General features: G+C 36.9%; 2 protein-coding genes and 5 non-coding genes across 7 annotated transcripts; 5 read left to right on the top strand and 2 right to left on the bottom strand.

The window, feature by feature from the left end:
* Positions 1-1,030: 1,030 nt before the first annotated feature.
* LOC149947091 (glucose-6-phosphatase 3-like) lies at positions 1,031-13,891 on the bottom strand. Its single transcript, XM_090171664.1, has 6 exons — positions 13,578-13,891; positions 5,146-5,310; positions 4,975-5,078; positions 4,024-4,099; positions 2,376-2,494; positions 1,031-1,922 (listed from the first exon to the last, which is right to left on the bottom strand). The coding sequence occupies exons 1-6, from the start codon at positions 13,628-13,630 to the stop codon at positions 1,420-1,422; spliced, it is 1,020 nt and encodes a 339-aa protein (XP_090027790.1). The 5' UTR covers positions 13,631-13,891; the 3' UTR covers positions 1,031-1,419.
* Positions 13,892-18,082: 4,191 nt separating this feature from the next.
* On the bottom strand, positions 18,083-20,964 carry LOC149947090 (acetylcholinesterase-like). Its single transcript, XM_090170839.1, has 2 exons — positions 19,475-20,964; positions 18,083-18,323 (listed from the first exon to the last, which is right to left on the bottom strand). The coding sequence occupies exons 1-2, from the start codon at positions 20,962-20,964 to the stop codon at positions 18,083-18,085; spliced, it is 1,731 nt and encodes a 576-aa protein (XP_090026965.1).
* Positions 20,965-23,412: 2,448 nt separating this feature from the next.
* Positions 23,413-23,494, top strand: TRNAS-GCU (transfer RNA serine (anticodon GCU)). The gene has a single exon. It is a non-coding gene; the product is annotated as a tRNA-Ser (tRNA).
* Positions 23,495-23,856: 362 nt separating this feature from the next.
* TRNAS-GCU (transfer RNA serine (anticodon GCU)) lies at positions 23,857-23,938 on the top strand. The gene has a single exon. It is a non-coding gene; the product is annotated as a tRNA-Ser (tRNA).
* A 213-nt stretch (positions 23,939-24,151) lies between these two features.
* TRNAS-GCU (transfer RNA serine (anticodon GCU)) lies at positions 24,152-24,233 on the top strand. Its single transcript has one exon. It is a non-coding gene; the product is annotated as a tRNA-Ser (tRNA).
* Positions 24,234-24,298: 65 nt separating this feature from the next.
* TRNAS-GCU (transfer RNA serine (anticodon GCU)) lies at positions 24,299-24,380 on the top strand. Its single transcript has one exon. It is a non-coding gene; the product is annotated as a tRNA-Ser (tRNA).
* A 67-nt stretch (positions 24,381-24,447) lies between these two features.
* On the top strand, positions 24,448-24,529 carry TRNAS-GCU (transfer RNA serine (anticodon GCU)). The gene has a single exon. It is a non-coding gene; the product is annotated as a tRNA-Ser (tRNA).
* The last annotated feature ends 447 nt before the right edge of the window (positions 24,530-24,976 follow it).

Raw genomic sequence — 24,976 nt, 5'->3', positions numbered from 1 at the left:
ACTCCGGGTCCAAGATCTCTATTTAAAGATGTTTTTTTTTAATTATTATTTTTGATCAAACATGATTCCCTAATATTTAATTCTAATAGGTTTTTACATTCCTTTTTAAGGGTAATGTTATCCCATCGGATAGCCTATTAGAATTAAATATTGGGGAATCGTATTTGATCAAAAATAATAATTTAAAAAAAACATCTTTAAATAGAGATCTTGGACCCGGAATTGAATATCTGAATAATTGGAAAAACAATTGTCCTTAAATTAACGCCTTCCTATTGGTATTTTACCGGTGTTTGTTTCTAGTCTTCAATTTTTTTAACTCATTGTTTAAATCAATCTTGTTTTTTTAATATTTATCTGTATAGAAGTCATAGTGTAATGTGAATCGGGTTCACTTTTGAAAATGGCACCATGAAGGTGACCGAACGCTTTTATGTGTCCCATTAGACCGAACGCTGCTATTTAAATTGGCTTTTGCTATGTTTTCAATTTAGTTACTGAAGTCGTTTGCAATGGAGCGGATAGCTAATAAAGGAGGGTATTTATTTAGCTATGCCATTTTAATATCTTTGTACTATGCATTTATTTGAAAATAAAATGGAATGAGCATGAATTATATTTTTATCTTTACCTAGTTAAGAAAAGTAACTGAACCAAAACTGAAATAGTAAACTTAACCAACTCTAACCTAACCTAACCTTAACATGGATCTTCGATAGTACATACCTTATAAATAAAATACATACCTTATAAATAAAATACCAAATCACCCCGCCAATTGGGCTACATTTTTAAATTCTTTCGGTCGAATGGGATTCGGTCGAATGGGATTTCGGTCGAATGGGAATAAACGATTTTGCGCAAGTCAATCGCTAACCTTTAAATAATATGATGAGGAGATTACTTTATTTTCTATGAGGAGATTAATTTATTGTCTATGAGGATAATAGTTGAAATCCTACCCCAAATGAATAATAAATTATTTATAAATCATCGGTTGATGTGATAACAGTCCTTTATTATTTTATTATTTCAAAAATAATTTAACAAGTTGCATTGGGCCTACCTAAAGCTTTATGTACAGTATAACGAAAAATTAAATATCGCACATTGTGACGCTTCATAAGAACATTAAGAAAACATTTGTTATTATGCATCAACGGAGAAGCATAGCTCTTACAAATAAAATTTGAACATCAACAATGGTAGTGCCAATTGACTAGTAGTACAGTACTTACAGAATAAAGAGATATTGTGATTCGAGATGTCGCATTTAACTATTAACCTTATTAGTATCTCGAAATTTACGATGCCTCAATAATAGTGTAACCTTTTAAATGAAACTAATAGTTAAATTGTTTTCTATACAATATATTAGCAAAAAGCGAAAGCGAGCTTGTAGCCTAGAAAAGTACAATGTTATTTGCGCTTCTTATTCGCTGTAGCTACTATTTCAGTGTCGGGGGCGATTCTGGCAATAACCTCTGGACCTACTCTGGCAATAAAAAGTTGCATCGCAAAATGCAACAATAAACTGCCGTAGTAGAATGGCATTTTCTCAGTAGGATAGGGAATCAGAGAGAAAATGAATGATATGACAAGTCCAGAAAGGGCCAGCAAAATCGACCTTGACTTCAGCTTTTCGTGCCAATTTGCTTCAAAATTCGCAACGGCTAGTCCAGCCAGAGCACCGGTGTAACGCGTGGCGCAAAATAAAGGCGTTGTGTCCAAGTGGATGTTCTTCTGGTTCTCGCACCATTTGATTGCCAACTCTATCGATCGATTTGGATCTAGACCGCAATAATTTAGCGCGTTGTAAAGAGACAATGTTGTCGACATGAGGACAGCGGACATCAGCAAAAGTTTCGTAGTCTTGAATTTATTTTCCCGCATTTTCATACATGATCTGCCAAGTGCGATGCCTATGTGAAAAAAGATCATTTGAAATGGCAAGTAACGTTATTCAACACTGGTTGATATGTCACGCGACTGACACAAATGCTAATGAATTTGTTCAGACATGCAACCGTATTTAATTTACTACCCACATATTTATTATTTAATATTATTTAAAAACAAAATGGTGTTCTGGTTTAGAAATTAAAATATTAATGCAGCAATGAGGAACGGTTTTTCATTAAAGAAATGTGGAATATTATATTATCTTTAAAGACGTAAAGGGAGTAGAAACTAAATCAAAAAGCGGTACAGCGTTGATTTTAGCGTAACTTACGGCAGTTACCCTAAGCTTCTGTTAAACCTGGTGGTAAAACGTTAATACTCCCTTTAAGCAATAAACCCATATATTTAACCAAATAGTTATTTACTTCTAATGTATCTTAGTCGAACAATATTAACATATAACGACTTCTCACCAATAATGAAGCCAAGAATGCATTGATGAGGAAAATGAGCTGCCACGAACATTCTTGAAACAGCAATCATGGTGATAACTCCGTAGTAGGAGATCCAGAGAAGGAATTGTAGAACATTACTAAAAGTAAAACCACACTGAGTTCGCAGGAAGCTTTTTACTCTGACTATGCTAAAGATGGCGCTACATAACATTAGGAGGCTTCTGTTTAATAACTGCTCGCGACCCATGCTCGGTATCACGTTCCAATTAACAAGTGACACCGAGCGTGGGTCACGCGCCGTTATTAAATAGAAGCTAGAAAACCATTGAGTAGTAGTAGTAGTTCTAGAGTCACAATTTATTTCTGCTAAATCAGGTACGAACCGAAACAGTTGTCATTAGTCGGTGGCGTCACCTATCGGCTTACACTCGTTTCACGCTAGTGGTAGATACCACCACTGGTTTAAATTATTCCCTGGCCCTTAATGAGTCGCAGTGTGCAATAACCGAGGAGTCGGGGTCCGGGTCTTGTAATTCATAAGGGCGGTGGCGCACTGGGAGATGTTAACTGTGATCAAATGGTCCTATCTCCACCTCCGACTGCGGTCAGGTAGGGACTGGAAACTGGGCTTCGGATCAGGCTAACGGGTCCAGGCATCCTCGGCGAAATTGGTGGCCTGCTGTGGGGAAGCGAGTCTCCGTATGAGGCGCTGTGGCCCTGTTTCCCGACCCTATGAAGCACATATGATATCCAGTTCCAATTGTGCACTCTATCTATGTAGGTAGGGTGTCGTCTGGAGATGCTAGAACATCCGCTCTTATTCCCCCAGCTGTGCGCGAAGTGGCCGCCCCATTGCGGCTCCTTTTGCGACCGTCAGTAGTAGGGTTTCTTGCGGCCTTGGCTGTTTTGTCACCTATCAAGGCTGTGTACTATGGCGTAGAGCATAAAGATCACGACCTCCGGTGATCTAATTTACCGGTGCACCAGGCTATAAATCTGATAACATGGCTTAAATTATAATCACCGCTAATTTGCGGTAGATGACGCCACCGACTAATGATAACTGTTTATCTTCGCACGTAATTTCCAGAAAGTGCCCCCAGCTATCAAATACCAATTTTGGCTCTAGAAGTACTATATTTCCAACGCAATGGAAAAAGCCTCCTAATGTTGTGTAGCAAAGTCGATAAGCAAGTACAAATTTGCGATCCGGATAAATTCTAATTCTACAACCAAATTATATGTAATGCTGGATTTGAGATTTATTCAAATAAAGCTGGAACAAAGAGTAGTGAAATTTACTTACAAACACTCAAGGAACTAAATCTATGGGTTTCAAATATTGCGTAAAATAATGTATTTTTTAATTCAAATGAAATATTTTGAAAATGCCGGTTTCACATGAAAATTAATGACAACAATTATTTAAAAATTACTACGGAGAACGATGATATTACTCAGGCGTTAGAAGTTGGCAAGTTTTTTATTAATTGTGAGAAAAACATTTTAAACTGAACTATTTTTTGACTGTAGCTTTGTTTCCTTTTTTTTAAATTCGCAAAGAATTACTGCACTAATCGATCTTTCGCGTTGTGTTAGAACACATGGTGTGAAGCCGAAATGCCGAAAGTAATTAAAATAGCTGATTAATTCAAACTGAACTTACGACAGATTGTCACTTAGAGTTGCTACCACAATATACCACGCGGTTGTTGATATCATCACATGACCAGAAGGACTACCTAAGATTTAGATATATTTTGTAATAATTAAAATAAAAATAGTCTTTCACTAGGAAGTTTCTTAAGAAAAAACAAGAGAAAACATTTAAAAAAATTGTGAGGATGATTTGACGATGATTAGATGATTAGATATTCTAATACCCGATGGAACACCATAAGCCCATACAAAGGTAGGTCCAATAACTATAGGAGGATGGTGCCTATGTTGGCCAACAATGATTTAAAAAAGTTGGCTATTGTGAATAAGACTATATATTCAGTGCTTACCAACCTTGAACAATCGCTATAGCATTTTAAATTGACACTAAGACGCTCTTAAATAGTCGATAATAAAATTTATAAACGGTTAAGCGAAACTTTCCTCAACTACCCACACTGTCTCAGCTCATGATAAATTAGTTTTACTATGAGTTCCTCAAGCTAGTTGAATTCACACTTTGAACAAAATCATGGTTAAAATAAGTAAATATAGGGCAGTCGAATCAAAATGGGGTTCAAATTTGCGGTTGATATCTAATAATTTTATTTCTGTTCAGAGTTTAGAGTATGATTTTCACTCTGACTGGTTTATATATTTCAATTTAACTTAATTTTCTTTGGCTGCCATTCGTTTTCCTGCGCTAGTTAACTATCGCCCTTGCACGATAGGATGAATTTTTAATTAAATTTTAGGTTAACAGGAATGTTAACAAGAATTTTAACAGTTGGCGTTTCGAATTCTGGAATTTATATGACTTAGCGTGTCTGCAAGGTCTATTGTAAAGCGAAATGGCAGGTGAATACTCCTATCTTGCCGAATTCCTGGTATAAGTTAGAAACTTTACTTATAGTTTTACTAAATACTTGTCTCCCCCTCCCCAAAACAATGGTATCACCTGGTCCAGTTTCGCAAGTGATAGAAAACTGCGTGATGGATGCATTGAAGACCTTTTCAGCATTTTCCTTGACCCACCAATAGGGCCTGTCTTCTTGGATAATCCTGAAAATTGCCACAAGAATATATCGATATGATTTTATAAACAAAATATCAAATTAAAAGATAATACCATTTGAGCATCATGTTCAAGTACTCGGAAATGACAGTGGCGTAAAGCAGCTTGAGTCCACACAGTCGGCTAAATGCAAACACAACCGGGAAGTAAATACTGTACGCGTATTTTGGATCGAAGATGCGTGACACCAGAGGAATCAGAACATCGTAATTCCCTAGCCTGTTTAAAAATAATACGCAATATTTACGATAATACCAAGAAAGTATTTATTTATACTTAGGGATAATGATTATGTTGAGACGATTCACTGGCATAATGGTCTATTTTTCCTCCTTGTCACGAGAGGGTGAAGGCGGAACGGCACCACCGTGCACCTGGGTTTCAACCGCGTCGAAAGACGTGAGATTAGGGAACCAAAGGGTGAATGGTTCGATTTGATTTACATTTAAGGGGAAGTGCATAGTAGGTGGATTTGGAGAAACACTGACAATCGCCTCAACATTGTCAAATCATTATAGATATTGTTGGGAAGATAATACCATTTCTTTGTAGTTTAAAGAAAGACTATTTAATATTAATATGTAAAACAACAACTGCAAGTCACGCACATTTCCGTGTTTTTCTAACGGCGTAGTTCTAACAGTTTGAGATCGCAATCACAGATGGCGATGCTTTGCGGCGGCGGTTACTTTAAATGAGCTAGATTTATAGTCCGAGTATGCTGTAGATGGCGCTATCAGGGGCGTAGGAACGTTCTAGAAATTGGAGGGGGCAAAGATAAACGAAAAGGGGTCTGGAGAATGGTTTTTAATTTTTAATGGAGTGTAGCTTCTCCGAATGAACGCGTACTACTTACTACTATGTAAATTGGCGGGAAAAGACTGAAATTTAAACACAGTTGAGGTTCTATAAACGGTATATGCTTTTAAAATGATAATTTGAGTCTTTTGAAGATTTCAACTGACCAAAGGTTGGAGGGGGCAATAACATTAGTTGCCCCTCCCAGCAAAATTCCAGGGAGGGGCATTGCCCCCCCTGCCCCTCCCGGTTCCTACGCCCCTGGGCGCTATACAACACTAGAGGGCTTTCCAGTTAGTATGGACGCGCCAAAGAGTATGGAGGAAATAGCGATAAAACAACCGGGAGAGGTCCGCAACGAAACGTTCACCACCGAGGGGGTTGACAATGGGGAAAAACATCTGTAAACCGAGCTTCAAAATAGCTACCGCAGCGCCTTTTCGGGATTCTTCTTAATCCAAAAGGCACAAATTTAATTGCAACAATAGCGCCAAAGATAATTGTTTGTGGTCTTTTCTTGGAGTACCCTTTTAATTTGAAAATGAGTTTAGATAAGAAATCTACCAAAAGTTTCAAAACGAAAAGCAGGAAAAGTAAAAGTAAGTAATAAATATTTGTAAATAATTAATGAAAATTGTAATTTCAACCCATTTTGTTTTTTTAAGATTGCTTCCTGGTGTTTTTAACAAAGAAATATTTGAGATTAAATGCAAACTTTTTGGGCAAAGCATCAAAGTTATAAAAGGTTTTTCCAGAGGAAAAATCAGTACATGTGAATGATTGTTTCGAAGAAATTCGTTTTAAGAAAATTAATTATTTAACGCCTCCATTTCTCTTTGGTTCTTGCACGATTTATATAGACAATATACCATAGACCTAAAATCTCTTCATAGTAATTGATAATACCAGGGTTCGTACGAAAATGTCTGATCTAAAATCCCTGACTTTTTCAGGTTATCCCTGACCAATTTTTGCCAATATCCCTGACCTTTTTGGTTATATTTTAGGACATTTTTTATTATTTTACGTCAAAAATTCATTGTTAATTTGAGGTTTGGATGACTAACTAAAATCCCTGACTTTCTACGAAATTATTTAAATCCCCGACTTATCCCTGACATTTTCCCTCCATTTTACAGATCCCTGGCTTACCCAGGTTTTCCAGGATATCCAGGTTCTGTACGAACCCTGTTAAATATTAGGCTTTTAAAGACATTATCTCTTAGTTCTATTGCAGAAATTTTAAATTAAATATTAGGCATATATCTTAATTCTCTAGTAGAAAATTGAAATTAAATATTAGGCTTTCATAGACATTATATCTTAGTTCTATTGTAGAAAGCTGAAATTGAATATTAGGCATATACCTATCTTAGTTATCTAGTAGAAAATTTAAATTAAATATTAGGCTTTCATAGACATTATATCTTAGTTCTATCGTAGAAAGCTGAAATAAAATATTATTCATTTAAAGCCATTATCTCGTAGGAAAAAACTGTAAATTTTAATTTAAAGACCATGTTTTAAATATGTAGTAATATTGCGTAAATTTGAAAATAAATATTAGTGCTATTGAAGAAATTTGAAATTAATTATTAGGACTTAAGCTTTTATCTCTTAATTCCAAAGTAAAAATTTAAAACTACTAAATATTAAATTTCGAACGAGTACAAGGAAATTGTGACTCGCTGAAGTCGCGTGGGTGCTCGAGTTTTCGACGTTTTTTTTTTCCCAGCGCAGCAAACACAAAAGCGTGGATAGATAGTTGGGAAATTTGAGCTGGGGGCAGGCGAAGGAATGGACGCCACACCTATCCTATGTCTTCGGCGCTAACAACCAGCAAAGAAGATAGGGGCGCTGAGATAGGCGCAGAATTCGGCGGTTTGAGGAGAGGAGGACAGCCTCGTCCGGGGGTTGTTGAATATGGCAGCCATAACTAGGAAATCCCAATGTAAACAACACGAAACTCAACACGAGGCCCTTCGGGGTATTTCAAAAATCAAGTCTCGCTCGCCATAAGGTATATACAATATTATGACGATAAAACATGTATGCAACTATATCTATATAAAGTGATTTTGGACCAGAGGGTCGGATATACAAATATTTTTACTGTATTTACTGCATTTTTCGTTATTAAATTCTAGTATTTCAGAGTAGAGGTGAGTCGAGTGCCCGGTTAAACCGGGTCCCGTCCAAGCCCGCCCGGTTCAAGCCGGGCTTGGGCTGGGTGGGTAAAAATTCTGTCGGGCCGGAAATGGGCGGGTTTTTGAAGTTGCTTATCGGGCGGGCTCGGGTGTGGGCGGGTATCAACTATGTCGGGCTCAGGTTTTTCTTTGTAAAAGCCCAGACCCGACTCATTCATAAAGCTTTTTCTTTGAATATTTGCTAATTAAGTTTGAATTTGAAAGTGTGATCTGTTAAGGCTGATTTTCACTTGGCTTTAGCCTGAATTTGCCCGGTATATTTTTAAAGTCCGTTGCGGTTTCGCAATTCTGGATTTAGAAGTTTGTTTTCGTATTTCACTGCAAAGTGCGAAGTGCGAAACGACGGGAAGCGTGAGTCACTCCAGTCTCCAAGGTCGGCTTATAAGCTACCCAGTTTCCCATGGTAAAAAGTCTAAATATAGGTGTATACAATTAATATATTTGGAACTTTGACCGTGGGAAAACAATTCAATCCTAGTATACGTTTATCGTAAAGGAAAATAGAATTAAAGGAGTCCAGATTCTCAGTCTCGCTCCCTCCACTCACCCAGTACGCCCCGTCGCTTAAAATAAATCAAAAAGTCCTGGTATTTCAATGACTCGGTAATATTTACGTCACTCAACGCGATGGAATCAAACGCCGGTGACTATCGCTGCGCCCCCTGAACGCAAGTGGGGTAAGGCGTTCAAGGTGCCCGTCTTTTGTCGCTACATAACCATTCTTTCTAAATATAAATAAATAAATAAATTCTTGGTATAATGGTATTATACTTTTAGGTATCGGCAGCTAAAGTTGGCAGATCAACACGCGAGAGAGAGAGAGAGCGTGAACGTTACTTAGATCATTATTAAAGGAACTTGAGGAAGAAACTAAAGATCACTCAGATACGCAAATATCTATAATGTCTACAAGCCGCTCTAAAGAAAAAGCAAATCTTTCTCGATTTGAAGAGTTCGAAGACTCGGACGTTGAGGAAAATGGGGACTACGAATTGGACCAGAACCTTAAGCTGCGCATTAAGAAATGTGTTTTTCGAAAGTGTAGCAACTTTTAACGCAATTCATTTCTTTCTTTCAACGTCTATATTAGATTTAGATGACGAAATAGATGCAAACTTAGATATTATAAAATTTTGGCGGGATGCTACCGAATTCAAAATGTTACAAAAAATTGCTAGGAGAATTCTGCCAGTACCCGCGTCGCAAGCAAGTGACGAAAGAGTTTTTTCCAGCACTGGCCTTACACTTACTGTACGTCGCACGGAATTAAAGGGATCAACCCTGTCAGACTTGACATTTATTCGTGACAATTACTAATCATTAAAATTAAAATTGTGTGATGCTATTTCTTCGTTACTTTGTAATACACAGCTAAGCGCTGATTAACATATACCATTACAATATGAAAAATCCGAACCGGGTTTTTTCGGGCCGGAACCGGGTACCCGGTTAACCGGGCGGGTTTTAAAAGTAGATTTCGGGCGGGCCCTGGCTCGGGTGGGCTTTGAAAATTTCGGGCCGGAAGTGGGCGGGTTTTTGAAATAAATTTCGGTTTTGGGCTTGGGTCGGGTGGGTTTTAAAAAAACTACGCCGGACTCACCTCTATTTCAGAGTTGCTAGAAGTCGGGGATGGTTAATCATTATCCATGTTTAAATTGATTTTGTTCGGGAAAAGAATGTAAAACAAGAAATTTACCGGTTAATATTTCGGAAAATTATTAAAAAACATGTATTATTCGTAAAATTAGAGCTTTTTATCGAAAAAAACGTCGTTTTTCTGATTAATTTTACAAATTTATCAAAAAGTGATAATACAGAAATATAAATTACTTGATCAAAACGTTTTACGAATAATTTTGAGAGCTTTATCTATTGAATAAAAGTTCATCATCCCCGACCTCTAACAGTTGCTACAATATTCCCAAATTCAAATTCCCTGACCATTTTAAATTATTTTCCCTGACTTTTTAATGCCAAAATTAAACAGTTTTAACTTTTACATTTATTAGAATTAATAAATTTAATCAACTTTTATTTCAGTACAAAAGTTACTTCAACGTTAAGAAACCTTTCAAGGATCTAAATAATAATAACAGAATTTGCCATAGATCTAGAGTAAAATTACCTTAAAAACGTGTCAAGATTAAACTGAATTCCTTGACTTTTTAGGCCCATTTTCCTGACTTTTGATTTTTTTCTGGATATACTGCATTTTTCGTTATTAAATTCCATTAGTATTTATAACAAAAACAGATTTGGAGCATTTATTTTTTTCTAAGATTTGTGGATTTTTCGTTCATTTTAATATTCTATACAGCCCCCCTCAAATATTATTTGTTTTAGGAAAAACAAGATATTTCTAAAAATATAGGATTTTATAGGACTATGTGATAATGTGTGTTATTTCATTTACTTGCTTTATGCATTTAAAAACAAATCTATATAAAAAATAGAAACTATTTAACAATTTTATCGCAAAAATATACTAGTAGCTAACCATGTTAACAATAACAAAAGTATAGACTAGAATGACTTGGTATATGAATTTATCCTATAGCTAAATCTAGCAATTTAACCGAATGGCGGGATTTGAAAGGGGCAAAATATTAAAATTATAGGATTTTACAGGACTTTTAAGGAATTTTGCTGAAAATATAGGATGCCATAGGACATTTTTGAAAATGTAGGATTTTATAGGAATTTATACGACCTCTGGGGACCCTGTCAATAGAATATTTTCAAATAAATTTTCGAATTTTATTTTATTTTTAAGCGCATGTGGGTTTTACGTTTTTGTGGCTTACAATAAAATTGCTATGGCAATAAAAACTATGGCATCAACCAAATATCGTGGTATAAACTCTTAGAGGGTAAGGTTACAATTTGTCCTCGACGAAGATATTTTTACAATAACACAATAATAAGTTTGGTTAACTTTAAAACACGACTCAAATTACGATAGTTATACAAGCATTGGTATTTACGCAAAATTCAAGATGCCTGTGAAGCTATTAACGAAGCCTATAACTAACGCGAACATACCATATTTCGATGGGAAGAATTAGAAAGATTAAAATAGTTTTGGTTTAGCGAGAAGCTTAAAAGCAGTTCATAGTCCTATATACCCGATATTCCCTCAAGTATCTATTAATTTTAAAAAGGAAATTTAAGTACTTATCTCGAAGGTCGGGGCGAATTGAACCCTGTAAGTGCGAGAGTCTCCGAAACCAAATGAGACATAACATTAGTAATAATATCCTATTAACAATAGTGCCGTAATTAGGCTTCGCTTAACCTAAACACCGATGACGAGAACAGATTCTAAATCGAAGCCTGCAGAATATATTAGGCGTTTAATTGAATTATAACATCAATTTGCCCCCCCCCTACGCATTAAAGGGGGGGAGGGTAACCGCTAATGGCGGAACTATGTCCTGCACCACCCTGCTTGTCCTAGGCTTCGATATCCGTCCTAGAAAATCGACTTCGCCTTCAAGCCCGGAAGTGCTTTTTGCCCGCGTTTCCGGTTGAACAAACGCCTAACATTAGGTCAGAGAACGCGGCGTTTGCTTACGGTTACAATGGCAAGCCTCCCGGCAACAGCCTCAAGCCTGGCGTGACAGTTCTAGCAAAGGCGAAGGAGTAAGTACAAACTAAGTAGTCCTAGCGGAGGCTTAGGTGTCAACCAACTCATCCCAGATTCGATAAATTAACGTTTAAAATATGCAAATTTTGTAGGATGAATGTTTCGTGATGTAACGCAGTACGAACGTTATGGAGGTGCAATTTGATTCGTGATACAACGTGCAAACGAGAATAAACAGAACTATAAAATCGCTCAATTTGTCGACTTATCGAATGCGCGGTTTAAATTATAAATACAATTTAACAGGGTTCGTAAAAAATTTCCGGAATTAAGTACCCTGACATTTCCAGGTTTTCCCTGACGAAATTGCCAAATTTCCCTGTCCATTTTTGTAGATTAAATTTATGTTTTGCCGTAAAATCTTGAAAAATGTTAATTATGTATTTTTCATACATAATTTAAAAATTTATTTGCCGGATTTTTTTGGACAATTTTAAAATTTCCCTTACTATTTTGGACCATTTTAAAATTCCCTGAACATTGGGAATCATTTTCAAATTCCCTGACCTTTAGGAAACATTTTCAAATTCCCTGACTTTTCCAGGTTTTCCAGGTCATGTACGAACCCTGAATACTTTTTACAACTTTGACAAAGAGCTTCGAAGTTAACCAAACGAAAATGATAATAAAAAATTATTATGATAAATTAGGCACTAAAGTCAGCGTATTACATACTATTTGATAATAGTTTAAACAATTATAATCAACCGATTTCCAAATGCCAAGCACAGGCGCGGTTCAGAAAATGTAATAATTCTTTTAGAAGAATTTCGTTTCTTCCCGAAATGGCGCTGCGGTAGCTATCTTGAAGCTCGGTTTACAGATGTTTTTCCCCATTGTCAACCCCCTCGGTGGTGAACGTTTCGTTGCGGACCTCTCCCGGTTGTTTTATCTCTATTTCCTCCATACTCTTTGGACCCGCTACTCGAATTACCACGTAGCACCGAGCGTGCGTCGCGCGTCGTTATTAAATAGAAGCCAGAAAGCCCCCCTAACGTTTCACCTGTAAACAGAAAGTCGTATTTTTGCTAAGCCTTAATATGTCAAAAAAAAACTACCTGGTTAAAAATAAACACTTGTTGCATACCGTACAGGTGAAACGTTTCCATTATTTCAACAAGCACCAAATATACAGTAACTGGCTCTCGGATATATTACTTCTTGGCGATTTCCTTTAAGATGTATTATTGAAGGGCCTATTGTATCTCTTCCTTAGAAAGAAGGAGAAAATTTAATGATTTTATGTTACGTAATTGGTCTAAGTCCCGTTAAAATTGTTCATCTAGAGAGCGAATAAATATTTTATCGCTTATTGTTCATTAAAAATTAAACTGGAATAAAGAAACATAGTTGTATCGTACGAACCTAAATTAGTTTCGTCTGACGGATGTTTACTTATACTATCTACTGCACTACGAGTTTTGGTTTTCAGTGTAGTAGATACTAGATTACGAAAGGCGATAGCGACTGGATAATTTTACGACAGTCCGAGCCGCCCTTAGGCCCACGAACGCGCTAACTCTAGCAACAATTGAGCGCATGCCAATACGTGGCCTAACTGTCCAGTGAACCTCACAGTATTGAAAAAAATATTAAAATTTAGAAAAAATATAAGGTCCAATTCTTACTGATAATCAAATTAGTTCTTTCACACGAACAATAATAAAACTAACGGACGAGCATCGTGCGAAATAACATTTTGTACGTAGGGACTCTCGGAAATTTAGTCGCAGTTGTCCCACCCCATGAACAATCGGTGAAATTTTTAGTTTTAGGCCTCAACATCAATTAAGATAAAAGAATAACAATAGTAGTACTAAAACCCTCGCTTATACCTGTTTTGAAGTAGCTCTATGAAGAAAATACCGCCTCTGAAAAATGTTTCCATAGTTCGGCGTCAGTTCGGTTGCGTTTGGCCTTTGGTTTGGCTGCTTTTAAACGAGACGACTATCTCTGCCACGTAGGTTACGAAAGGCAAACCGACAGTCTAGCTAGTAGAGTACTTAAATTTTCATAAATTAAATATACATTTTAAATGATTTCGAAACACATTAATGGTAACTTCATACGATTATTATACGACTGTAAAGAGAGCAAAACCATACCAGCAGAATGATATCTCCGATAATTCAAAATGTTTACAAATGTGGTACAATTGAACACAGGAAGAAATATAAAGAAACGTTTGAACAAAACTAAATATTTCCTGTACACTATAATAGCAAAATAACGTTTTTAGTTATTTGTATTAATCAACAACGCCAAAAACTTAGACAATTGTTTATAGATCTAAGCGAATTTTTTCAATGAAATTAAATCTGTAGAGATTAAATTTACCACGCTATTGCTAATGAGGCCTGGGTCATTCCATGGGAAATCGAGAGGTTGGGAGCCACTACCTCACCGATTTTTACATGCATTTTTTATGTTAATGTAGGCTTGAAATAATGACAATTCGCAAAATTTAAGTCCTCTAGCAGTAAAATTGGGCATTTTATGATTTATTGAAATTTACACACAACGAAAATTCAAATATTTGACCAAAACTCGCAGTGAAATTACCCAATACTAATAAGAATGAGTCACTTTATCCAGGGCCGTAACCAGGGGGGGGGGGCGGTTGGGCCGTGCCCACCCTGGACCGTATGGTTGTATGTACATTTTTTTTTATTATTTGTTTCCATTGCGTGCCCACCCTGAAATCAAATCCTGGTTACGGTGCTGACTTTATCACACATTCAACAGGAAATCCGAATCTGGCAATGAAATGTAAATCGGACTATTATTGTAGCAGATATTAAGGTATTAGTGGGGTTCCTCCTACGCATTGTAACCCGGCCACCTGAATTAATGGCTTCAAAAGTCGCATGATGACTTAGGCCTAAGGTGGTGCCTTGGGTATTAGCCTAGCTGATTATTATTTTTTTTTGTTCATTTGACCCCCAAAAATCGAAAATGACGTCACCTTCGATTTTTTCAATTTTTGAATATGTTATTTCTCCTGACCCAAGTAACTTAGATTTAAAATATCAACAATGAGAAACTTTTAATTTAAGTAAAACACTTAGTTTATTTTATTTTGAAAAAAATATATTTTTAATTTGTAATGTTGCATATAAAGGTCGCTTTTTCAATAAAGTGCAATTTAAATGCTTTTTATTTATCAGAACTTATTTTGAATATCAATCACTTGTATATTTCAATTATAATTGTACCATTAAAACCATTCAGTGTATCTTAATTTGGCCCCGAAATTTGTTTTAGATCATTACTGTAGAAGACATTAGGGGGTTCTCTAGACCCCCAAAAACGGGAATAACGTCACCTTCGATTATTTCGATTTTTTAATATGTTAGTTATCTTGGCCCAAGTAGATTATATAAAATATCAACAATGGGATCAGCACAGATCGTCTCTCCTTGGCGATTTGTGTGAATGCACAAATCAGTGACGGTGCAGAACCTTAATGCGAGCTTAGTCCTGTTCTTCTCTAAGATCAAGAAGAACGCCAAAGTATAATTTTGCCCCATATACGCAAGCAGCGTATTTCCAGGTTTGAGACTTTAAAAGTGAAGTTTCTCCGTTACCAAACCGAAACCGTAGAATAATCGTCATCTCCGGAAAGTCTAGAAATCGACGTATGATTTAAATCCGTTGGTACAAAGTGGATTGTTCTAGCTTCTTTCAACCGTTCTTCGAGAATTTGAGGATAGTCGAAATTTATCTTAACTATATCTAGTTAAAACAAATGAACTAATCATACTCTTGAATTATGCTCAATGGAGTTTTAATGATGAAATTGCAATATAAATAAAAAAATTAAATCCAAAAACCATAATCAAAAATCAAAATGTTTCATAGTATAAATCGTTTCTCATTGTTGATATTTTAAATATAAGCTACTTTGGACAAAATAACTAACATATTAAAAAATCGAAATAATCGAAGGTGACGTCATCCCCGTTTTTGCGGGTTCTAGAGGACCCCCAAATGTCTTCTACAATAATGATTCAAAACAAATTTCAGAGCCAAATTAAGATACACTGAATGGTTTTTAATGTTCAATTATAATTGAAATTAATAAAAGATACATATATAAATTCATTCATGATAAATACAAGACATTTAAATTGCACTGTATTGAAAAAGCGACCTCTATATTCAACATTACAAATTAAAATATTTTCGCAAAATAAAATGAACTAAGTGTTATACTTAAAATAAAAGTTTATCATTGTTGATATTTGAATTATAAGTTACTTAAGTCAGGAGAACTATCATATAAAAAAATTAATAAAATAGAAGGTGACGTCATTTTCGATTTTTGGGGTCAAATGAGCCACCCTAATACCTTAATATCTTCAACAATAATAGTCCGATTTAAATTTCATTGCCAGATTCGGATTTCTTATAACATTTATGATAAAGTGACTCATTTGTATTAGTATTGGGTAATTTCACTGCGAGTTATGATCAAATATTTGAATTTTTGGGGCCGCAAATCCTTCGTTGTGTGTAAATTTCAATAAATCATAAGACGCCCAAATTTACAGCTAGAGGGCTTAAATTTTGGGAACTGTCATTATTTCAATTGATTTGCTGGGTCCCCACCGAAAATGTATTATGCAAATTGCAATGCCCTACACAAATTAATCAATGCAGAAATAAATATATCATAAAAGATGAAGATAAATTACAAATAGAAAAATGCTATTTAGTGTATTTGTCTAGTAAATAAATAATATAGTTAAATTTAAATAAATACGACCAATATGATTTTTATGGTTAAGAATCTAATCGTTTTAACACGGGAGGGGTTAGATAAACATTTTTTAATCTCAAAAACAAAAAAATTACCCTCAATATTTTTGATTTTAACTGTATTGTGTGTGGAGAATTCCGAAAAAAAAATTATAAATAAAATAAAAAATAGCTATTTTCAGGGTCAAGGTTCAATCATTGAAACCCTGTTTTGTTGTAGATTAAAATACTTAAGGTGTCAAACCGAGTATTCTTTCGTATTCGGCTGCCCGTTACCTTTAAAATGATACCTTGTATGCCTATTTACATCAACCAGAAGCTGAGAAAACCAAGAGTTGTTTTAGTGGTCAAGGTCACTTTCGCGAAATGCCCCTATGACGTATCTCAAAATAACCATATACAAATTTTCACAATAATTGGAGAAAGTAGGGTGGACAAGGTGGGTCACTCTGTCGTGGAATGACCCTTTAGCGGAATATACACCGCAATTTGATAATGATTTTGTCCAGTAAGGCAGTAAAAACTATTTCATAATTTTATCAAAAAGACTTATCAGTGTTCCTTAACAACTGTTTGTCAGAATAGCTGTGAGGCGATGGTTTTCGAAAACACTTGCCTACGAAGAACCAAAATTGCGTAAAGTTATTTGAGAATTGCTACGGTGTTTAGGCAGTGTGGCTTATAACAACTGTACTGTTGAGCCCAATGACGCCGATATTTTAAGCGGAGTGGATATCACTTTCACCTCGTAGCAGCGCCGGCCCTAGGTGGGGGCGCCGAAACCGGATCGGCATGACCGGACCAATAATTTTTGACCGCAAGACCGAAACGCCTGACCTCGCAATGAGATCTAGCACCACCAGAAAAACTTGCTCGGGCCGCTACTGCTCGTAGCCTCATATGATGGCCAGTGGCGGCGCTTCGGTAGCGGGGACTCTAGAAAAACGGAAATCAGGGCCGTGCTTAGAGGTCTCGCGGCCCCGGGCGAAATGCATGGGCGAAACTGACAATTGTGAGTTTAGCGGCCCTCCGGTATATACATCCCTATGGTAAAAATTTAGCGGCCCTGGGCGACCGCCCGGCTCGCCACCCCCTAAGCACGGCCCTGACGGAAATGCCTATCTTGACTCCAGTCCAGGTGTAAATGGTCTTAGATTAAGACTAGGATCGGTTTGTACGTAGAAAAAAAACAACGTTGGGATGAAAATCGGTCCAAACTAGCTATAGCAGTTTGATTCTTAAAATAATTTTGTGTTTTTAATGTGCCGTATTGCGAGACGTATATAAACCTCTGCCCTAGCCAAGCACTCCGCCGGCCGCATAGATGTATGGGTTTGCCTGATCCACTTACTAATTCGGGTTGATCCATTTTCTAATTTGGGTTGATCCATTTTCTAATTTGGGTTGATCCATTTTCTAATTTGGGTTGATCTATTTTATAATTTCGGTTGATCCATTTTATAATTTGGATTGATGCATTTTCTAATTTGGATTGATGCATTTTCTAATTTGAATTAATTCATTTACTAATTTGGGTTGGCCCATCAATGATTTAAATTATGTCTGTTTATATCATATTTTAATGACCGAAAATTGGTAAGTTGGTTTTCCAGAATCTACATTTTTCTTCGTTAATCCCTCCAAATGCTTTCAGAGAAGTGTTAATGTCAATTTCTAATCTCCCTTTCGCTTCTTTCGTGTATCGTGGCCAGGATTCTAACCGCATCGCAGTAGCGGACGGTGTCGCAGTCATATTCTGATCTTGGCCTTTGTGATTGAGGGCTTGTCCGTGTTTACAGAAACATTCGTAGTTAGGATCCCTGTCAACGGAAAAAGTTAACACCGTGAAAGTGATTTTATACAAGGCTTGAACCCTTATTACACTATTAAACTGATTAATTGTTATAAAATACAGTTAAAGTTTGAGTTAATGGGAGAGATTACTGTTCTTCTTGGCGCCATTAGTTCTTGTTCATAATTATTGAATCTTTTTTGAATCTTGGTAAAATAAACATGAATTTTAAAATATTAACTACTTATTTGTGGTGTAGAAATGTCATAATCGAGTTTTCTACACGGAGGTCTTCGTTATCTTTAAGCGCAGATAAAGGTGGATTAGTGCAAAACTAGCCTTGAGCTATGACTTTACATCTCATTAACTAATCAATTATTATTTACTTAATTTATGGTAAACACTAAAGAAATATAGTAATAAATGTTTTGGGTATAAATAATAAATATAACACTTTCTACGTGAACTAGCAGTTCTTGCGCCAGCCTTTGTCTTTCCACACTCTTCCTATCGTACATATAAAAACGTTTTGTGTGGAACGGTTAACCGAGTAAGGCCCAGGGAATTTGCAACTTACAATTTACCCAATGGAAATTTCGATTAATTAATTATTTACGATTAAATATGACTTAATTATTGTTCCGTGTATTTCTTTTACTAACCTATTGAAGGTCGTGTATTATTTAAGGTGAAATCGCTGAGTCATAATATCGGCTAGCCATATATTAAGTGAAATTCATAAGAAACACCTTTGAACTGCAATGCAAAGAACGGTAAAATACCCGAAAACCTATTGGTATGACTAACTCGTAAGTTTTTTAATTTCGTTAAGTCAGTTTTGAGTTAAGTGGTTTTAATCCTTTTCATTGTGGACTTTTCTACCTTTTCACTTATTTTTATTTTACCAGCCTTAGCGTGTAATATCTTGTGAAATATAGTCTATTGACGTTGCTAGAAAACCAAAACATACAGTAATGCTCTCAAACACTGCAAAATGCCTTATACACATTTGGAAGCAGTGCTTGGGTGAGCAAAAATGGTAAGCAGAGTGAAAGATTTTTTGAAGAGTGAATATCTCAAGTCAATCGTCCTTATTATTTTGGACGCATATATTATAACAATTGTTAACTCACGTAAAATGTTTTCAAATAAATTACCTAGTGGAATAACTGTACCTACCCGTGTTTTGCAAAACTTCCCCAGTAGTTCATCATTCTTGTGGATAGCTGCATTTCGGTTGCGGCCACCAGCCCCAATATGAAGGGCACTACCGAGCCGTGGTCAGCCTTCACCCATTTCGGACGATCTTCGTAGATAGGTCTGTGTTCGAACCGGTACATAAATGTCGGAAAGCCAGCTTCCGCTAAATCATTGGCGAGCTCATTTATACTGCAAGTAAAGTATACGTCCGTTCCAAGGTTAGTGGAAGCAATTTCTTCGGCAAATTCCTTCTTATCGTCCGAGTGGTCTCTATAGAGGTAGTTAGAGTAATTCAACAATCGCTCGTTCGTAACTCCCAGGTATTGCTTTATGGTTTCTCGAAATACTTCATCCGGCTCCACCTGGTTCGTGAGCATTAAAAAGTAGACCATAATAGCTCCATCGTCCGAATTTGTGCCCATCATCACTTCCTTCCGGGTCAGATTCCTTAAAATTTGTCGTCTGTCATCGAACACAATTTTATTATCGAAGACAGGTACGTGATACAACGCCAAAACGTTACCTAAGCTTGCCGAAGTCTCAACCAATTTAGCCGGATCAATGTTTCGTAAGCATTTTATTAGAGAGTTGACTTTCAATTGGTAACAGCCAACGCTTTTCGCAACGTCGTAAGACTTCATCATAGCCGTAGTTTTGTTTTCGGCCGCCCAAAGACCGAAAGGGCTACCACTCTCAAGAATAGCGCGTTGAAATAAATTTTGATTTCTGGGATTTAATAAATGGTGTCCGACGGATGCCGCGCCGGCGCTCTGTCCGAAAAGCGTCACTCGATTCGGGTCGCCACCAAAGCTAGCAATGTTTTCGCGAACCCATTTCAACGCCAATTGCTGATCCCACAAACCCACGTTTCCGGGACATTCGTCACAGCCGAAGTAAAGGAAACCCAGTGAACTTAGTCTGTAGTTCATGGCCACAACGATGACTTCCGCAGTGGCTGAAAACCTCGCGTACGGAAACGTTTTAACAGAACCCTCGGCAAACGAACCACCGTAGATATAGACCATAACAGTCGCATTTTTGCGAATATGACTTGGCACCCAAATGTTTAAGTATAAACAATCTTCCGACAGTTCCGAACTTGATAAGTAACTAGCTTGATGATTTATAAATTGAAAACACGTTTTCGGCTGTTCCAAAGTTTTTCTTACACCAAGCCATGGCTTCGTTTCAACCGGCTTTTTGAAGCGCAATTCGCCAATCGGAGGCCGAGCGTAGGGGATACCGTAGAAAGCATTGATGATGCTACTTTTAATACCATCGGCTGTTTCAATCGATATATTGCAAATCTTTCCTTCAATTTCGCCAGCAGTCGTTCTTATCGTCAATGTATCGCTTTCATTTGAACTATTTTCACTCTTATTGCATATATTTATAGCAGCCCATAAGACGATGATTACAAAAAAGGTTATTGGTAATGAAATAATAAGATATATCATAAATAGCCTCATTGCGAATGTTGTCACTTCGGAACGGATACGAGCAAAGTAGAAACAGCTCAAATTGATTTTTTTAAGATGGTTTTCTTGGTAACTATTACTATTGACTCTCTCCTCCTTAACTGCTTTACCACATCTCTCGGTATTTTAGCTTACTCCTTTGGACTCTTGGATGCTGCAATAAAAATGTAACATATCAATATATTCTTAGGAATAAATTCTGTTTCGTAGCATAGAAATTTCATAACGTAGTATGATCACGCATAACTGACGTTCGACAAGTTTCAATCAATACGGACTCAAAGAGTGGTTCCGGAAAGGTCACCAATAATAGCCTTCAAGATGCATTTTGGACATCGTGACACTTTGTGACCCCCAAAATATTCAAATAAAGATCGTGTCTGTGTTATGAAGAACTTTCATCCCTTGTTGGCGGATACACAGTCGTCCAAGAATCTAAATAACGCCAAAGAAAAACCAAAATCAAACCGTAACGTAGAAATCTTTCCTAAACCTTCCCTCAATTGGAAAAAAATTAGCCGAAGCAAAATAAATCAAATACATATTGAGTCTCTCCCCTGGGCCCTAGTGACATTGTTAAAAGAATTTCCACTTCTTGATTGTATAAATGTCGTTCTAACGTTAAAGGCCTAGGTTTTCTTCTGCGTGTTTTCCTTTAAGTTTACTTCCCGCCTCGCAATTATCCTGGTGGTAGGTCAACCGCACAACACGTTGGCCTACCACCAGGATATTTGCGCGGCTGGAAGTGAACTTAAAGGAAAACAGGCAGAAGAAAACCTAGGCCTTTAAGAACCCCAAAAAGAAGAAACCTAAATATCACCCATTATTTTAAGTACTTTAAATTTGGTTTTGTATTTAGCTAAAGTTTTGTTCGTATTTTGTTAAATTTAAGGTTTATTTTTGAAAATTTTAATTATTTTCCAACATACGTACTTCAAATCAAAATACCCTTTAAAAAGGATCCTACTTTTGGCAACAAATGAAAATTTAAATTGTGGAAATTATAGGACGAAGTACTTTAGCTTGCCCATTTTTTCACATTTCCAAGTCGAGTGTTGTATGTGAAAAATTCCTAAATTATTTTAGAACCAACGACATACTTACGTTTTCGATGACGCTCTACAAGTTTATCATTGACAAAATTATTCCAACACCTAGCGGTGGAAATCTATGATTTCAAGAAACGTGAAAACAATTTCCGAAATCCACCGTTCTTCGTAGCAACACAACGCCATCATGATCAGCGCCACCAGGACTGACGTAATATGGTTTACACGTTTAACGTTCCGAATATAAACTTTAATTTAAATTTATAAATTATTAACTATAGCCATGACAAACCTCAATTAGAATCTTCTCTTGTAAGCGCTTTGAAGTTAAATTATTATTATTTCTTAAGCTAATTTAAATGAAAAAAAATCCCGTAGACTTTAACCTGGTCATATTTAATTGTAATCTCCTTACGTAAAGTCGCCCACCTCAATAGTGGAAGTTGAGCTATCTCCTGGGCAATTTATTTCTTCAGTGCAGTTCTTCCCTAATTTGGCTACTTAATCCTAACGTAAACGATTAGAAAAGGCTGCATACTTTTTAAAAAATGTAGAATTGCGAAATTTTATATCAGAGATATCTAAAATAATTTTCACGGTAAACTAAAGTCTTGGCCGGAACGGCAGTAAGTGGTTGAAAAGGTTACCAATTAAAAATTGTAGAGCATACATGGAAACGTACCAAATATGCTCGCTCGATATAAAAGATTGTCAAAAAACTCGATCCACTACTTCAATACACTCATTGTATTTACGAAAATTTCGTAACAGTAGTCCTTTTGATTTCTGGAACATAACAGTAAATTTGCAAGAGTATATTATAGAACTTTCTCAACAACCTAACTAACAAAAAATATATTTTCAAAACCTTTCATTTTTGTTAATAATAATTTTTGCTGTAATAAACAATTGATTTGAATAGCAACTCTAAAGTTTGGAAACCCTATTTATTTATTTATGTAAAAATTAAAATTGACGCTACCTTTTTTGAAGACACCGACAGTTAACGTGTTTGTCAAATATGAACAGTACGCTATAAAAAACAACTACATCGTAGGTGATCTGCAATTATATATCAAACATATGTCGCTGTACATTGGCAACAGTACAGCACGATATAAAGTAAAGGATGACTGTTAATCTATTGGGCATTGCCCGCGTGGGTTCGAATCCCATCCCCGTCGTTTATTCTCGTTTATCATTTTTTATCTTATTCAATGTCGCTTAAGCGATAATTGAGTGTCGACGGGGATGGGGTGGTTAAGGCGATGGACTGCTAATCCATTGGGCATTGCCCGTGTGGGTTTTAATCCCATCCCCGTCGTTCATTCTCGTTTATCATTTTTAATCGTATTCAATGTCGCTTAAGCGATAATTGAATGCGGACGGTAACGGGGTGGCCGAGTGGTTAAGGCGATGGACTGCTAATCCTTTGGGCATTGCCCGCGTTGGTTCGAATCCCATCCCTGTCGTTCATTCTCGTTTATCATTTTTTATCGTATTCAATGTCACTTAAGCGATAATTGAATGCGGACGGGGACGGGGTGGTCGAGTGGTTAAGGCGATGGACTGCTAATCCTTTGGGCATTGCCCGCGTTGGTGCGAATCCCATCCCTGTCGTTCATTCTAGTTTATCATTTTTTATCTTATTCAATGTCGCTTAAGCGATAATTGAAGGTCGATGGGGACGGGGTGGCCAAGTGGTGAAGGCGATGGACTGCTAAACCATTGGGCATTGCCCGTGTGGGTTTTAATCCCATCCCCGTCGTTCATTCTCGTTTATCATTTTTAATCGTATTCAATGTCGCTTAAGCGATAATTGAATACGGACGGTAACGGGGTGGCCGAGTGGTTAAGGCGATGGACTGCTAATCCATTGGGCACTGCCCGCGTGGGTTCGAATCCCATCCCCGTCGTTCTGTCTCGTTGATCATTTTTATCGTATTCAATGTCGCCTAAGCGAAAATTGAGCGTCGCCGGGGACGGGGTGGCCGACTGGTTAAGGCGATGGACTGCTAATCCTTTGGGCATTGCCCGCGTTGGTGCGAATCCCATCCCTGTCGTTCATTCTAGTTTATCATTTTTTATCTTATTCAATGTCGCTTAAGCGATAATTGAAGGTCGATGGGGACGGGGTGGCCAAGTGGTTAAGGCGATGGACTGCTAATCCATTGGGCACTGCCCGCGTGGGTTCGAATCCCATCCCCGTCGTTCTGTCTCGTTGATCATTTTTATCGTATTCAATGTCGCCTAAGCGAAAATTGAGCGTCGCCGGGGACGGGGTGGCCGACTGGTTAAGGCGATGGACTGCTATTCCATTGGGCAATGTCCGCGTGGGTTCGAATCCCATCCCCGTCGTTCATTCTCGTTTATCATTTTTTAACTTATTCAATGTCGGTTAAGCGATAATAGAGTGTCAACAGGGGACGGGGTGGCCGAGTGGTTAAGGCGATGGACTGCTAATCCATTGGGCATTGCCCGCGTGGGTTCGAATCCCATCTCCGTCGTTCATTTTCGTTTATAATTTTTTTTTCTTATTCAATGTCGCTTAAATGTCTTACGATTTTGTACTATGTTTATTTTTTCGTATAATGCTTATCTCATGATAACAAGGTTTTTTTGTTTTTTTTTTCAAGTTGTTCCGTAAAATGAAATGTTCTGTACAGTCTGTTACAAAAGTCTTCGACAAAGGAGTTTTTGCATGTATCTTAAATTTTCTCGAAACGGGTTAAAGATAGAAAAATGAAACCCGAAGCAATTTTTAATACTTTTTTATTTCCTTTCACGTGGAGTTGTCGTATTTCGCAAAGCGATAATAGTTACGACGGAAACGCCAGATGTCGTTTTTGACAACTTTTCAAATAATGGAGTTACGTCCCTGATACCGGCATTTTCGGATTTAGGGTGGTCGATTCATATTTAGAAAGTGTTACTGTCATTGCTCTACCACCAAC

The sequence above is a fragment of the Leiobunum rupestre genome, chromosome 4 (assembly GCF_980474605.1).
Source record: "Leiobunum rupestre chromosome 4, qqLeiRupe1.1.hap1, whole genome shotgun sequence".
NCBI classification, from domain to species: domain Eukaryota; kingdom Metazoa; phylum Arthropoda; class Arachnida; order Opiliones; family Sclerosomatidae; genus Leiobunum; species Leiobunum rupestre.
Note: the sequence above shows the minus strand (reverse complement) of the source record. Positions and strands in the feature narration are given on the sequence as shown.

Excerpts from the sequence above, each read along its gene's own strand:
- LOC149947091 (XM_090171664.1), bottom strand. The coding sequence starts at position 13,630 with ATGGAAACATTTTTCAGAGGCGGTATTTTCTTCATAGAGCTACTTCAA. Across the intron at positions 5,079-5,145 it reads TTGAACATGATGCTCAAATG|GATTATCCAAGAAGACAGGC; the intron begins GTATTATCTTTT and ends GGCAATTTTCAG. Across the intron at positions 4,100-4,974 it reads CACTTGCGAAACTGGACCAG|GTAGTCCTTCTGGTCATGTG; the intron begins GTGATACCATTG and ends TCTAAATCTTAG.
- LOC149947090 (XM_090170839.1), bottom strand. The coding sequence starts at position 20,964 with ATGAGGCTATTTATGATATATCTTATTATTTCATTACCAATAACCTTT. Across the intron at positions 18,324-19,474 it reads GGAAGTTTTGCAAAACACGG|GGATCCTAACTACGAATGTT; the intron begins GTAGGTACAGTT and ends TTCCGTTGACAG.